The 17,210-nt window shown below is 38.7% G+C and overlaps 1 protein-coding gene across 4 annotated transcripts in view; it reads left to right on the top strand.

Annotated features, from left to right (window-relative positions):
- Window positions 1-15,062: 15,062 nt before the first annotated feature.
- The window catches only part of LOC119157487 (connector enhancer of kinase suppressor of ras 2-like), a 214,629-nt gene continuing 212,481 nt past the window's right edge, over window positions 15,063-17,210 (top strand). For all 4 annotated transcript variants that reach the window (XR_005107546.1, XM_037408478.1, XM_037408479.1 and 1 more), the window contains exon 1: window positions 15,063-15,394. Coding sequence is in view for 3 of the 4 variants with exons in the window: in XM_037408478.1 (XP_037264375.1) it covers window positions 15,328-15,394 (67 nt within the window). In the remaining variant the exon portion in view is untranslated. The remainder of the gene's footprint in view (window positions 15,395-17,210) is intronic.

Here is a 17,210-nt window from a genome sequence, read left to right as displayed (position 1 = left end):
GCTGTGGGTGCCCCATCCCTGGGGGTGCTCAGGGCCAGGCTGGACGGGGCTGGGGGCAACCTGGGCTGGTGGGAGGTGTCCCTGCCCCTGGCGGGGGTTGGGGCTCGGGGGGCTGTCAGCTCCCTCCCAGCCCAAACCAGGCTGTGATGCTCTGATTCTCTGAACTACTAAAACAATATAAACCTCAGTATGAGCCCTTTGGACCTCTTGCTAAACACATAGCCTTTGCATGACCTTCACGTGTTTCCAAAAGTATAAGATCAGCTAAAAATGCCAGTTCTGGTACTGCCAAATCTAAGCAGCTAAGGAAATCCATGAGGCAGCTTCCATCCATGCTGAATTGATCGGTCTATCAGTTTGCAGGTGAGAGTTCAAAAGAAGGCAAAGAGTTGCAGCCTTTACTGAATAATCCTGTAGTTCACAAGGCAGCTGGCACCACAACTGTCATACAAAGGACACGTTCCACACTACAAAAGAGCACTACTGCCTTAAAATTTTTAGGCTGCAAATTCAAAGTGTTTAAATTCTTCCTCACCTTTCATTCAGCATCACAATTAACTCCACCATCTGCCATCTTCAAAAGGCTGGCTGTATGTCACACTGATATGCCTCTTGACATTTTTGGAAGTGGAAAATCAGCTGCATTCCTGAGCTGTCAGTTCCTCAGTTTACTATTTTTTTTTAAATGTGAGAGTAGCAAGGGTTTGGGTTGTTTGGTTTGGTGTTTTTTTGGTTGTTTTGTTTTGGTTTTCTGATCTATAGGAAAACACATTTTCATCCTTAACTATTTCACAAAAAAATCTTTTCTGCAAATATTTCTAAGAGGACAGTACAATCCCTCAGGTATGGTGAGACCAAGTATATCAGGTGAAGTGTCCTTCGTGGGAGAGAGCCATTGTCTTTTGTAGATAAAATATTCTACATTGTTCGATCCCATAGCATCACATATATTTTGCCAAAAGAGTGTAAGATCAAATCTTATCACAGACTGCTATCACTCATTAGAAAATTATCCTATTAAGAAATATGTTTACAAAGTTTACAAAGTAATCTTCCATCTTTGTCTTTGAGATAACAGTAAAATTGAAGTACTGATGGTTTGATGCCAAATAATTTTCCCTCTATGCTAACCCTATCATTTTATTTTATCTACATATAGAGGAATTTGTTTAAATGCAAATTACTTGTTTCATGAAAGAGGACAGTGATTTCAAAGCTTTGCAGGTGCTTTTGTATTAATCGTTGTATGTTTAAACAATTTCTTGTAAAGAAGTCCTGCTTGTGGTAGTACTGCATTATTGTTTCCAACCTGCTTTGCTTCCTCCATAGATATAATCTTGTTTAATCTCAGTCCAGATAAAATGTAATGATGTAACTTCAAAGGGAAGATTTTTTAAGAGGAGGGAAAGGTTATATAATTTTCCCTATCGCTGCATCTATCTACTCACAATGTAGTTTGTACTGTTGGGTTCCTAATAGATGCTTCTTCTTGAACAACCACATCTGGAAAATGCCCTTTTATCTCCTTTGAGTTAAGACAGGATGCCAAATCTTTTTTAGATACAGGCCTAGGCACTGTCACCCATGCTTGTTATGATAAGGCAATGCTGCTGTGGTGATGCACTTGAAAGCAGCATTCGGTGCAGAAATAGAGTTGTCTCCTTTTTAAAGCAAGATAAGAATACAGGAACACAGGACAAATGTGTTGGATTGTATCAAAAGCCTTTTTAGCTAATATCCTGTCCCGGACAACGGCTGATGGTAGATGTTTTGTGTTAAAGGAGTAACTCACATATAGAGTGATCTGCTCATTTGTAATTTAAGCAATCAGTATTTTAGATGATAGAAATACTGTGCTTGTCATGTTTTAATGCACCCAAGGTGACCTGTGGGAATTTGAATTCCCTGACAGCATCAATGTATTGCTGACCAGAGAATTTCCAGCTATGAAACCTTAATTAATGTTAATCATCAGTGTTCATCAGTATCAATAACTCCTTTTGATCTCTGTATTTTCCAGTGAAAAATCTGTATGTCATTATGCATTTCATACATTTAATTGCAAAATAATAGTAATAATACATTTTACACTCACATGGACATTTTGATTAATTTTTCCCCCAAAATCTTCTGTCTTAGGAATCCTGTTGCTTCATCCAATACAATTCTTCATCACTCATTCTCATGCCACCTTATTTTTCCCCATAGAGTAAATAGAATCAAAGATCAGAAAAGCACTGGTAAACTTTAAAACAAGTCCGTATTTAAGGCTTCATGTTTCAGTAATGTCATTAATATGTCCTTTTTGTTATCAGATAAATTTTAGCAGAATATTTTATATTATTTGAAATTACTATAAACTGCTTCGCCTGTAGTGGCATACACAAGGATATGTGTGGTCAGCCCACTCTTTTAAATGCAACTGAGACCTGCAGTTTGGAGTATGTTGCCCTTCCAGCATATGCTCAAATGCAATGGTTCTGAATCAGAATAAGGTCTGCACCTTATTCTTACGATCTTCTGCTGGTTAGTCAGCTTGTCACTTGGTTTCCTCTAAAAATATCAATAGAAAACTCAAACAAATGCGATTTTTGTGTGGAAACTGTCATTAAGCACCCAACAACTTGGGTTATTTAAGTACATATATGGGTAGATGGATAGCACTTATTTATGAAAGTGTCTTAGCTTACTTGGAATGACTCAAAAAAATAATTTAAATTAACAATTTGAATTAGAAAAAGTGCAGCGGCATCTGGAAAGAGCAGACAGGCGTACATACTCATGTCTTTCTGATTTCTTTCTTCTCCCAACCCCGTGGCCCAGGACCGCCTGCCAGCCCTCCTGGGCACCTTTGGTCTTTCTGTGAGACCCTGCCCTGTGGGGAGCACCCATTTCTCCTGGCCCCCGGGAGCAGCGGCCTCCACTGTGTCCTAACACATATCAAGAGTAAAACAAGCTCTTTGATATAATATGGGAAAAAATAGTAGCTGTGAGCAGTCTATTTCAATAAAGATCCAAAAGCAAAAGTATCAACAATCTGTCATGCTACATAGCTGATGGATTTGCTTAGCAGACCTAAATCACTGTGTTTATCTTGGATTCACAGCTAGTGAAAGGGTGTAGTGTGCTGCAAGCCATGGAGCTTAAGCTCCATTAACCACTTGATTTCTAACTCTGGGAATTAAAAAAATAGAGAGTGAAGCAGTGGTCAATGCAACATCATACTTCTACAATTTCAGAGGAAGCAGTACTTCAAAGCAGTTTGTTAACAGCAATGTGAAAACTGGACTACAAAGGAGATGCCAAATATCACTTTATTAGCTAAGGGAAAACAAGGCAATGAAAGAAAGCAGCGAGTGTCTTGAAGAACTAGCATGCTTCAGAAGTATAAAGCACAGAAATAAATAAATTAACAGTTATTGTCATCAATCAGATGCTGTAGGTACAGCCCAGCAAACAGCATGTCTCTTATGCTTTGTGGTAGGAGAGATATCCTTTGTACGTACTAAAAAAGGGGAAAGGTGGCTTTGTGCCATGCCGCAAACATATTTTTCCCTGAGCTACTTGATATATCTACAGACAGGGGTCGATATTGTGCAGGTATGTCACATAGTTTGCAAAAGCAGTAGCGTAGCACGGTTCCCAGGTTAATTATCTATGCCCTTCAGCAAGGATTAGAAAAGATTTGAAAGCATCTAAAGCCAGGGAGGATTCAAGAAAAGCAAACAGCCCAACTTCTGTGGCAGACTCTATTGCCAGGGATTCAACTTAATCGGGATCTGTGTCAGCTGCATTGATAGGCCTTCATGTAAGTCATTTCATTCTAGGTAAACATTTGCAAATGAAACCTTTGTGTTTGTAGTGTCATTTGGGAAAGGGAAAAAAAGGAGTATCTTACTAGCAATATTGTTATCTGAACTCTACAGAAACATTCAGACCTTTCAAACTAAATGTCAAGTTGTTCCTATTGAGTCAAATTCTTGCAAATTTAAGCTAATTAGCATAACCACTTTCCAAGTCAAACCAGGTCCTTATGCTTTGCTTAAGTGGTATTAATATGTGAATACATTCTGATTGACTCGGCCGTCATTTTTATGCCTGTAGGAAGAGAAGGGGAAGTTATGAGCCCGAATGATTTTCTACTTCAGGCAACAAAATTCCTCATGGACATAAATGTAACTTGACTATGGTAATTTTTGATACAGAATTATATTATTTTCCTAAGCCACCTGGGAAACATGATCCAGATGAAACTGTGTTTTACTTGGAGATTTGGTGTGGACACAAAGGATTCATATTATATTTCTAAAAACTGTTCCTGATACTCTTTCCACAAAATTTATTTAAGCACTTGAATGAATGTGAAAGAAGCCCAGGATAAATATCCTCCAGTTAACTTGAATAAAGCACTTAAATCAAGCAAGATTTGCAAAGGTACTCTGAGCCTATGGAGACAGAAGTGTAGCAAGTGGGAAACAAGGAGGTTGTAGGATCATGAAAGGATCCCCTATTTCTGGAGAGACAGGAAAAACATGAGCCACAATTCTTGAAAAGTTTTGATGACAGTGGTATTTTAACAGCAAAATAATTAACTTTTACATTCTATTGTGTATGTTAGAATTCTAACCAGGACAATGTCCTGGCAGAAAAGTTCATCAGAGTTGTATTAGCAACCAGTTTACAAGACTATTTGCAATAAACTAATATATTTCAAATTTAAAGTTTTTTCTGTCACTTTATTGCAGCTCAAAATGGTACGTATTTTTGTTTAAGTGTGAAATCATGTAATTTAGAATTTCAGTGGAAAAAGCTTTCAACAGTTTTCAGCCTAAACTGTTTTTAATTGTAGCATTTTCTGTGAATAAGTGAAAATACGGAAATGAATTGTGCTGTGAAAACCAATAAAACAGTTTGCCCCAGGACATTATAAATATCTGTATATATCAGCAGAACATTCAATTAACATGAAAAGTGTTGTGCTACGTTTTGTGATGATGTAGTGTGAGAAACCAGTAATACAACAAAATTGGTGAGCTATAGAAAAGATGTAGGAACGTCCTTAGAAAGATACATGATTGTAGGAATGTAGACATTTATTAAAAAGGTATGATGCAGAAATGTGATGAATGTGGCACTTCATCAGTAAAATGTGCAGGCAGCATTAAACATAAGTAATGGTGCGTTTTTTAGTTTAGAATGCAAAATGAATTTATAAATGATATATGGAATTAGTATTAATAGTTTTACAGATAGATGAATGCAATCAATACTTTTTCTAACTTGTTCAGATTAAAGACAGCTGAACAGTTACTCCCCTTCATCAGAGTTAAGAACATGTTCAATGAGTAGCTTATATGATGAAGAGTTAATATCCTGAGATTAGCCTTGGAGGAACTGTATTGAAGAGGGAGATAATAGAATGTACAGCTTGGACTTTTATTTACACTTGAGCTTGGTGCTGCAGGTGTGAGCGACAATGCCTACAGCCAGCACCCCTTACCCCTCTCTGCTGCTCGCGTGCTGCAGCACCGTCTCCAGACTCACATCACCCATCCCAAATGAAAGAGGAAATTGGCACCGACTTCAAAGGAAGTGCGGAGGTGGAAGATGAGCTGAGGCAAGCAGTAGGAGCCCCGGTCTCAGCTCAGCCTAGGGAGAAGGTTTTGAGCTACGTTTATGATGTTTTATTTTAATCTCCCTAATAATAAAAAACTGACTCAAGAAGGCATGAGGACTGGAAGCTGACTCCAGTCTGAAAATAAAGCGAAATAGTCACTAAAATCATTGAGCTTTTCCAGACAGAAGGCACAGGGCCTTGTCTACAGGGACTGTGAAACAAGGGTCAAGTTCTTAACAGGTTTCTTGTCTGTCTCACCTTTTCACAACACTGGCTCACAGTGCTAACCACCTACCGAGAGGTTTTGTAGCCAAAAATTGCTGCTGCTGCTGCTGCTACTGCACTGAACTTAATAAAAACACAACAACTTGAACTGCAGGATATGTTTTCCTTCAGAGAAAACCTTTGTCCTGCAGCTGGTGGCCTGAATTTGACTGGGAAACTAATACAAGCCTGAGGAACAAAACCAGTAAAACTCAGTGACATAGGGAGTGCTGATGGACATGTTGCGGGACTCCAGGGGCAAGGCTTGGTCATGGTCATATCTGTGTTAAAAGGGTCTTGGCTCCTTTCTTTAGGATTGGGTATTTTGATACTTGCAGGCATTAGGGAGCATTTCTAATCATTCTCACAGGCAAAACAAGCCCCATTAAAAGAAGAGCTAAAAATGCAGGTTTCTCTCGCTCTGAAGAGTCTGTGAAACAGAAGACAGATTCCTCATAGAGACCTGAAAAGAAAACAGCTGTTACAAGGGCTTGGATGGCATGGGTCCTAAGGAAACACTCGGTAGTTTGGCTATCATCAGAAATCAGTATTTAAAGAACTGCTGTAACTGTTGAAGAGCCCTGAAACAAGGAAAGATCAAAAGACTCTCCCCAGATTTTAGTGGCGGGGCTGTGGATGGTCTTTGTTGGCTGAAGACCATAATGTTGAGACTGTCTTTCTCTCACAGAGAGTGGAAGGACTACGTCTGGCTGCAGAACCGTCGAGACAGCCAACAGAAGGAAGGAAACGCTGCGGGTCGGGAGGGGGGAGGCGAGTAGGATCTGCAGATGGCAGGGGGTTTATGACGGCTATTACTATAAACAAGGCTTCTGAATGGCAGGTCTTTATTTTGGATCTGAGCTCATGCAATTTTAACTACAGGAGAGTGAGAGAGAAATGAATGACTCTGAAACACAGCTACAGAGCTTTCCAGTTCTTGGTAATTTATACCTACCCCTTGCTTGATCAGAGCCTATATTGTCAACATCACCAAATGGTTTCAGGTTGTCCAAATGCATTCTTAAGAGAAAAGGAAAACATGATGTTGTTTGCTTCCTGAGCTTATTTAAAAATAAAGCTGCCATTGCATATAAGCGAGAACAGAGCTGTGTGGAATGGAAAGAGCAAGGGAAGAGCCCTGGCGAATTACAGGAGGCAAGCTGGTTGCTAATGCAAAGGTTCCTGGTTAAGAGCAAGGACCATGCTGCTGGATTGTAATGGAAAACACGACAGGACATATCACCATCATCTTCCTGGTCTCTTTAAATGTCAAAGTGAGTTAATTTGGGGAGACAGGCTGAAAGGAAGAGACCTTTTTATTCTGCATCCTCTTGTTTTAGTGTTTCACTTGTGTCAGTGTATTACTACAGAGAGGATGAAAAACTTCCAGCTCTGCATTTAAACCCTATATTTCATCTACCAGTCATTCACAGATTATCAAGAGCTGTATAGGAAGCTTCACGTATTAAACTCTCTGAAGTAAACACGGTGAAGGCTGCAGCAAATGTTTTGATGTTAGGTTAGCCTGGCAGGTATTAGCGGTCTACATGAATCTTCTTTCTCTAGCTTTCAGATTATTATATCTCTTTTTCTGTTCACAATATAAAGGAAACAAAAATTTTGGCTCTAGTCACGTGCTGGGAATATCTCTGTAGTCACTGCATAGCAGGCCCTCCAAGCAAATATTTAGTCTAACTAAACATTATGAATGAAGCAGCTATTGGAGTATAAAGTAGGAGGCATAATCTCTGAGGTTTTAACCAAGGCATTAGAAAGACCTAATAATAGCAGGGCTTTGCAGAGATGCTAAGATAAAGAAAAAGCCATGTTGAGAATGCCTTGAAGAAAAGCTTTGCCTGTCACCAGTCACTTGGCAATACGAAAGACAAATCACACAGAAAAATGAAGATGGCATAATAATAATTGTTAGAATCTTATGAATTTGACATTCCCTTTTCAGCACATCCTAAGTGACCCCATCGGATATCTCTGCAAGGCAAAATTACTCTTTTAATATTTAAGCCCATGTTCAAATATTTCCATAAGGCAAATTTTACCATGGGGTGCTGGAGAAGAAGATGATGATGAAGTGCAAAAGAATAAAATGTCTTTTCTCAGTGGAATCCTTCTCCACGTCATTGCCTAGATTGCACCCGGTGCTCTCCTGTATGATTGAACTTGAGCTTGTCTCTCCTCTGCCACCACAGTGAGTGTCCCTCAATGGCAAAGCAAGTCCCATTTGCAATGTTGCTGGATTGTTTTCTTCAAATAATAAATGTTACAGAGAATATACAGACGAAGTTCCCTGAAGACATTAGAAAAATCAACAGGCAATTTTGTTTCAAAGCCTACTTTCCAACCAAATAATGAATAACAAGGGAATCTGGTATCAATAGTTTGGAAGTTTTATTACTGTTGTCGAGTTTCCCGTTATTGTTTTTTTCCAAAGTAATATGGTTTACCTAATGTAGTGAGAAGCAGATGGTTTGCTGCTTATAAGCAGTTATATCTTGCAGAGGAAATATATTGAACACTTTTTCTGTTTTTATCAAATAAATATTTTCCACGTATTTACTAGAAGAGGGGGAAGGGCAAATATAAATTATATTGTATGCAAATGATTATGGATATATTGACAGGAAATGAAACATATTGTAATAATAAATATTCTAATATTTTGTTTTCTTAAAAGAAAAGAAGCTAGAGTTAACAGCTGCTCAAATTTTAAAATTCAAAAAATGCAAAGATTTTAGTGCCAAAAAGAAGAGTTATGAAAATGTAGTCTATCTACACAACACCTATATAACACAGGCTGTTGATCCACATGTAATAATATTGGCATCACACTGATGATTTCTGTTAAGCTGGAACATAGTTTGGAAAGAGTTTGTCCAGCTTTGCCTGCAGAAAGTCTTATGTTGACCCTGTGACTGTTGATACTATAAGCCCTGTTTTGGAAAATTGATTTACCAGAGTGAACCCATTCTGAACGTACAATTGTCTGCCCAGTGCAGCAGGATCTCTCTGAAGGTAGTAAGTTGTATGTGAGACTCAAATAGACTTTCTGTAAGATATTTTCCTGTTTCTCCTTAATTAAGTTACATTATCCAGTCAATTCTGAAATTAGCAGAACTTTATAGTTTTTCCCAGAGTTCTGTGTTAAAAAATTATAACAAAGGATCTTTCTGCAGTTTTTCCCTGTTTACCAAACTGATGAGAAAAATAATGCAGACAAGACACCTGTATCACCAATCCTCTCTGTTTTCCAGCAGCTTAGTGTTAAGATTTGCCCAGATATCTTTATCCTCGTGAAGTTTATTCTTCCGTGGAAGAAGCTGTGACTAGTTCTGGTGGTACAAGTCTCTGTATGAAAGCATCCTTTTCCTTGGCAAGGTAGAAGTATATTTGACAGGCACTTCTTCAAGGTACTTTCTTCTTGTGCCTATGCTTTGAAGATTGTCACAGTGATTCACAGATTTGAGCGTGCCCTCTTATTTGGAGCTGTTTGGAAGACTGTAAACATGCTGGTGATATTAGCAAGCAGACTAAAAACAGACGATCCTGTTTCCCTTAATATGAAAACATTTCAGTATTCTCTGCTTAGAAAAACATTTGCAGTCCTAGTCAAAGCAACACATGGTTCAGCTTCCATGGGAAAAATTTATTCCAGTTGTAACTTCACAATGTATTCACTGAGGTCAATGGATTTATATTACAGAAGAACTATATTATTTATGTTCCTTTATTGTACGGTTTTAGATACGTTTCACATTAACACACTTCGGGTACATTTAAAACTCTGATTATGGCTGCAAAAAGTGATAATTTTTTACCAGAGATATGTAATCTAGAGGATCCATCGTATATAAACTACAATTGATGTCAGGGAATTTCAAAACACCTAAAGGGTGATTTCTGAAAAAAGATGATATGATAAAAGTGATGGCAAGATAGGATGAAATTTGCACTGCCTCTGTCCATACTATACATGTTTTGCGGCTAAATAGAGAACTTCAGCCTCAAGAGGTGTCACAGTAGGAGCTTTTGTGAACACTAAAATACTCTAAGAAAACAGCACTGCACAAAAACATCTCAGTAATGCCAAAACATATTTTTTAGGAAGTGATTATGAAATAATTTCTTGATAGTCCTGAAAAACTGAATACTACTTGCATTTTTGCAATGTTAGTCCTGCTTTCCAAACCATTTGTTAAGGGCATTTTAATACCAAATTAATGTAAGATATCATATATTATCACTAACACACATTAATATTAACAGTTATATCACCTAATGGAGCATGAAAAATATACATTTCTAATGCAGCTCCATGTAAAAACTGGAATATTAATACAGTACCTGTGACTGAATAGCAGAGACTACAGTGGGTTCCTATGGGAAATGCTATAAATTCTTGTAACAATAAATACCAGAGGTAAAAATTAACCACTTGCTTCCTATCTTATAAGCCAAAAATTTATTGCTTTCAAAGTTCAAAATTTTCATGCACTTCACCTTGCTGAGAGTGGGTGCAGGTGAAGTCCCACGGTAATGCTTCCACCCATCATTACAGCTTAATCAAGAAAGAAGTCTTGCAGGTGACAGAAACTCCTGAGTGCCCACAGAGGGCAAGGCGCTGCTGCTGCTGCAGGGCTCGGTGCTCACCGTGGCGGGTGCCTGGCTCCACGGCTGAGCACCAAGTGCGGTGCCAGTAGATGGCACTCCAGAATGTCTAACACCATCGTCACTCGGGGCTCTGCGGCCCCGGCTGGCTGGAGCAGATGTCCTCTGCCGCCAGCCCCTGACAGTGGGCAAGATCCCAGAGAAAGGCAAGTGAGGGCTAATGCCTGCACAGGGCAAAAATACCTCCCAGCACCAGCTGGTGCGTATGTTGGAGAAGACAGAGCATACACTCGCTGAGTATGTCCAACCTATTTCAAAAGCAGGATCGATCTATCATGTAGCACTTTCTTGTTGATGCTTGTTGGTAGTTGGGAGCGGTCCTCCCTTTTCCTTACGGCCCTCCTATGGGCCGCTCAAGGCACAGGGAACTGCCTCCAGCTCTTCTGAGCTTAGGTGGGGACAGCAACATCCAACCCTTCAGCTTGTAAACTCAGAGTTAAATAAGGCAAAGGTTTTGTAATTAAATAGGAAGGTCTGTTGATCCCTATCACAAATGTAAGCTGGGGTTTTTGTTCCTCCTAGCACAAGCTGTTCTCCTACAAACTCACCAAAGGCAGTTTTCTTGCCCTCCATCTTTGAGACAAGTCTTGAGAGTTGATGCAAAGAAGAGACTGTGTGAAAGCAGCATCAGGCAGAACCAGCCTAGAATGCATCTGATCAAAGCTAATAATTTTGTTACATTCTGTTTTTTAAAAATCTTTTTCACAAAAAGCAGCTGTATAATACATGGATGTTATATGATAAAAAACCGTAATGATAACCAAGATTTCAACAGTAATTTCCTTAGAGGTTTTGCACATATTTCTATTAATAATTTAAATTATAGATGTCCTAAGCTGTAATATTACATACCACTTTTTCAGGGCTGTCATGACTGATTTAATCTGAAGCTGCATGCTTATGTTTTCCATAATGGCTATCAAATGCGACGTCAAGATTTTCTTAAACTAACTTGCTTATAAAGGACTGACTTCACAACATACAGGTTATTTCTTCATCAAAGAATATGAGAATAATTGTTACCAAATGAAAACTGCAAGAAATGTATGATTGCTCTAAGTGTTATACTGACTGTGTTACCAGGTTTGAGCATAATCATTAATTGGAAAGTTATCACTGGCCATGAAATACACAAAAACATTTAACTGCCTCCTACAGTGACCATGAAAAAACAGAGAATGATGGTTTAATTAGTAATCCTGGAGATGCCAGGCAGTGCTGAAAAGCTGAACTGCCAGCATTATTGCGGTGAAGAAGAAAGGACTCAAAACCTTTCCACCAGTCTGTTCAGCCTTAGGCCTTCGCTGTCAAAGATGATAGCCGTGATTACGGTTGAAATTACCAGATTATTTTATATAGGCCTTTGACAACAAGGTTGCATCATACAGTGAAAGGTCTGTTTCGTTTCTCTGTTTCAAATGCCTTATTTTGCTCTGATGCCTAAGCAGACTTCAGTCAGAAAGTATTTCTCATTTACATGACCTAGATAGAATAATAGTGAGAAAGACGTTCCTTGATCTTATTTTCTCTTGATTTGCTATATTCAGCCTGGAAGAAAAACATAGTCATGGGAATGCATTGTTTCTTTTATGTGGGTATTAGGAAGCAATGCTAGGTAGATTGGGGGACAGATCTAGGCAGAAGCCTTGCAATAAATGGACAGAAAAACATGTGGAATAGCTGTAAGGATTACAGTTTTGCTTATTTTTTAGAAAAGTTCCTTGTTTAGTGACTTTTCAAACTTGATTTTACTACAGTGACCTATAGCTGACAATAAGTGAAGCTAGGTTATTGAACTCTAGCACAGCTATGTTTAGAACCGTGTCAGTAGTAGGGATGATAGCTAGGTGCAATGGGTGGCTTATTCCATGATTACTCATTTCAGAGTCATTACCTCAGCTGGCATACTGGACAGCCTATATTAAAAAGTGCTATGAACTGACTTGAACTGTGGTTACAGAAATAGTCTGAACACATCTTGACTCCATTTGGCCTTAGCTATTGCTCAGTTGTATCCATTACTGAGGTCTGTGGTCTGTCACAGGCTCCTTCTCTCATCTAGACAAGGCTTGCCATGTTTCTGTGACATCCTCATATGACAGAGTGTGAGAAATAAATCTGACTTGAAATAACAAAACAAGAATCAAAGGAAATACGCAGGTACCACCATCCACAGGTTGCCATGATGAACATACCCATGAGATAAGTTAAAGGAACATTTGTCTGGGTTTAGAATGGTTTGTAACAAGCTATGACTAGGCACACCAATTTATGCAATGGATAATGAAGCTGAATAAGTTGTCTGCTCAGGAAGGAGAGAAACAGAGTTACCAGTTTTGACTTTAAATATTTTATTTCAAGAAGTAGAAGAAAAAGCAGACAGTTGTCCAGAGGGTTGTAGAATCCCAAAATACAGACAAACTGTGACTAGTAATAAAGAAAAACAGAGGAGATTATCTAATACTAAAAGTCTTTCAGATAAATTATAGTTCCTGCCTGAACTAGCATCATGGTGGTGAGCAACAGTATGAATAAATGAGACTGCAAACCATGTTTGTGGTGAGGAGCCTCAGTAACAGGACATGAGAAAGTTTTTTAAAAGTTCTCATTCTGAAAATGAAAGTACTGATTCCAAAATAATAGTTTGGGGCCTTTTTTTGTCATCCAAGGATAATTAAAATGAATGGAAGTATTCCCACTGACATTGATGGACTTTGAAATCAGGCTCCATCCTCTTGCAAAAGTATGTCACAATATAAAAAACCCTGAAGTCTGCCCAGTCATGCACGGGTAGGAAATACAACACAAAAGGACATTGACAGAATGTCTGTCAAATTACAGGAATTAGGGAAATAGTCCAAACAACCATGAATGAAGATTATTTCGTCTAATTGTATCCAAATACTAAATTCATACACAACATAGCTTATCTCAAGTTCTTCCATGCTTGTATTGAACTTAAAGGAATTTAAGAGGTGATCATTGTGTGAAAAAAATTTTAAGAAAGCAGAGCTCCAAAACAAACAGCTTTCCAATAGCTAACAGAAATACTTATTCTGCATTATCTCAGTTCCAGTCCAATATTGTCTAAAAAGAGAAGTATTGTGTGTTTGAAGTCTTTGTCATTGTTATGTCCATTATAAGCAGTCAGCTATTTAGACAGAACTAAAGCTACTGAAAGTGGTCTCCCAAAACTCACAGAGGAAGCTGACATGCTGTTCAGCTGCAAACAGCTTTCTTGAAGGAGAATTGATGTGAATCCTTTTGTAAAGGAGATCTGTACTCTGAGCACTCAAAATACATCATAGAATACTAGTTTTACTACTTCCCAAAGCAAAAGAAAAATAAAAAAGGTTAGAGTGTAACACTGAACTGAGAATGGTACATCTCTTCAGAGACATTTCAGGGGGAAAAAAAGGATGCCTGTCTGCATCCTTATCTGTATAGATTTAAGGAAGAACTGTGAAACAGTATAGCATAAATATTCCATTTGTATTTTATGTTCCGCCATGTAAGAAAGAGGGAACAGTTCTCAGCCTGGGTAAATTAACACAGCCCAGCGGAGTGAGGCAGACATGGTATCAGTATCATCTTCTTACCCTTACTTGGAGCACTACAGGAAGAAAAGGCACAGATGAAAGATTACTGAAAAGAAAGGTGGAACTGCTTTGTTCTGTCTCTTTTTCTGGAATCTGAGTTTCTCCCCCTAAGATAAAATAGTGAGGCTGCATATCTCAGACAATGGATCAAACAGAAAGCATGCACCTCTTCGACCACATGATGCAGAACTTGTGCTGCGTGAGGTGCATAGAGTCACAAATGGGTCCAAAAAGCACTGTTTGGCACAGTTCATTAAAATGTTTCACCTTCATCTTATGAAAGGGTAGTAAACTTTGGTATTGGGAATATTTTAAACATATTTTTTTTTCCCTAACAAAAGGGAGAGATGATTTATGGTCCCAGTGCTTTGAATCAAAATGCTTGCTATACTCATCTATATTAAAGTGCTGTAGAAGTAAAAAATTTACTCTTTGTTGCTGTCATTCTTTCACTCTGAAATGAGCAGCTCATAGAAGGAAATATATTGGCTCTGAATGTGGCCAGAAAAAAGAGTTTTCTTCCGATAGTTTTTTCTTGGGTAAGACTTTTTATACTGTGTTTGACATTCTGAATTACATGATTATATAGTATAAGACTCCAGCAACATTTTGTATTGTAAAGATGGAGATGCTCAGCATTTTGCCAGATGCCAAGTGATATTCTGATATTTCTATCTTCACTTTAAACTGAGCGACAGTCAGCATATTCACAATGAAGCCAAGACAATCTGCTATCAAGTTACAGTAGTGATATTTTCCCTGATGAAGATCCCAGAGCTTGTTGGAATAAAGCTCCTTAAAACTCAGTATCTGGAATGGCTCCAGCTTGAATTGCTCTCTGTGTAATATAATTTTATATTTGTGCCAGTCTAATAAGTAGATCACTGGGTAGAGGCTTTTGTAAGTAAGTCTATACGTACTGCACCATTTCCTGGCTCTGTGCTCCAGCGTGTTGCAGGCTGTGTGCAGTGGGGGAGGTGCCAGAGCTGATCAAGCAGTGTAATTTTATACATTACTGAATCAGTGCAGGAGAAACCTGGAGGGACAAAGCATCATCTTCTTTGGACTGCACTGTAAAATCCTACAGCTCTCTTAGCTCAGCCATGCTCTGATACGTTTTTTCTCTCCTTTTTCTGATTTTGGTGTGAATGATAAAGTGATCTGATGATGGCTCTCGTTATGGAACCTATTAGCAAGTGGACGCCCAAGCAAGTAGTGGATTGGATGAAAGGTACGATCATTTATTACCATGTATTGTCTGTACTTTGGATCCTTGCAATTTACATATCTGTTCTTGCATTCTTTGTTTTGTGAAGAGTTTATTCAGTTCTAATAATCTGTATGCTGCTTTGCACAGTAGTTTTTAAAGACACGACTGAGGAGAGAGGCTGTTTAAGCTGTGCAGCGTGTTGTTGGAATTTGTGCCGAGAACTGAGTAGGAATCAAATGCATTTGTTGGTAAATGCAGACGCAAAGTGTTTGTGTCTCATAGCTCCATTATGCATCGCACAGTGTAACGTTATTATGTTTGGTTGCTTTAAATTTGCCCTGATTAGGTCTGTTTTGCTCACATCAGGTGATCTGATGCAGTGGCTGTGCAGCACTTGTGTGTAGTTTAGGGTACCACAAGAAGCATAAGGTACCGGTAGCTGGATTGAGGAATTCTGCTCCTTTAGTGACATGCCCCGATTTCCTCAGAATTCCCAGCCGCTCTTGCTCGTGCCGCTGTGGTGTCCAACGCACCCGTGTCCCCGTCCGTCGCTGGTACCGTGGACAGTGCAGCCCGTGCCATGCGTGGGGTGCACGAGGGGGGAACGCGCAGGGCCAAGCACAGCTTCGCTGGGGAAACTCTTCCCAATAACTTGACAGCAATGATGATTTCCCTGCACATTCACAGTTTCACAACACAGCCGTTAGCTGTGACATGTTTTGCCTTACAATGCTCAGCTGTGCTGCAAACAGATTGGGTTGGATGGGAGGGTGAGGAATTGTTCGTGATGATAAGTGGTTTATATTTCTCCAGAGTGGGGAAAAATGTATTTCCGCAGTAGGATGCATTAGTGTGGTTAATACATTGCTTCTGATGAGCTGTCTGTCTTAGAGACAAATAATTTCTGCTACAAAGGATCTCCATTATATAAGGAGAAGAGGTGCAAATTTTGTTTCTACGTTACTTATGGAAATAATTTCTTTAATGTGATTACTGAACTTATTTGAGGCTTGAATTGGATGCCCACTATAATATCTTAAAGCTTTCAAAGTATTATCGTTAATAATGGAATGGTTCTGATTTCATTTTGCTGAGGTACATCTCCATACTTAACTGAACTTAGGCTGCTTAGGGGCTCATCAGACACATTGCAATTATGAGCAAACTGATCTTTTGCAAACATACAGTATTATGAAACAATTGTATCCAGAGGAATGTATGTAGTTTGTTTCTCAGGTGTTTGTGAACTCAGATTAATTGGGAGGTCTTCAGCAGGTCATCAGGATGGATGCTGAAACCATTTCCATACTCCAATGTTATCATTTGAAATCAAATCCTAATGTACGTGCAGAGGAGAGTTTTCTGATCCACACCTTTATTTTCAGTACATAAAAGGTTTAAGAGGTGGACAGATCATTATGCTATTTAAATTCATAACTCTAATTATAATGTAAACTAAATGTCAACATGTGTATAATACTTATTGCTAAATTTAAAAATACTTCCTGCTACTTTTTTATCCTTTTTGATGTAAACTAATTAGATCCTGGGTAACATTAATCCATAACATATGTAGTGCGTACCACGGGAAGCAAGAAGGTCATACAAACAAAAGGTTTTTAAATGTATTACAGTTAAATTTCTATACCATGACTGCATACCGCATCCATAGGGATGTCTGGAGTAGACAGTATTGGCAGTTGTGTGCCTCTGGGCTTAAGCATAAGTAAGTACAATGCAATGAACATCAAAGTATTTACAGGATAGGTATTTTCCTTGGTAATATGAGTGCTACAGATCCACAAACAGTAAAGGTGCCTATTTGTCCCTTTTTGCC

This window comes from Falco rusticolus, chromosome 14 (genome assembly GCF_015220075.1).
Source record: "Falco rusticolus isolate bFalRus1 chromosome 14, bFalRus1.pri, whole genome shotgun sequence".
In the NCBI taxonomy this organism is placed as follows: Eukaryota; Metazoa; Chordata; class Aves; order Falconiformes; family Falconidae; genus Falco; species Falco rusticolus.
The sequence above is the reverse complement of the archived record's forward strand: the minus strand, read 5'-3'. Positions and strand labels throughout refer to the sequence as shown.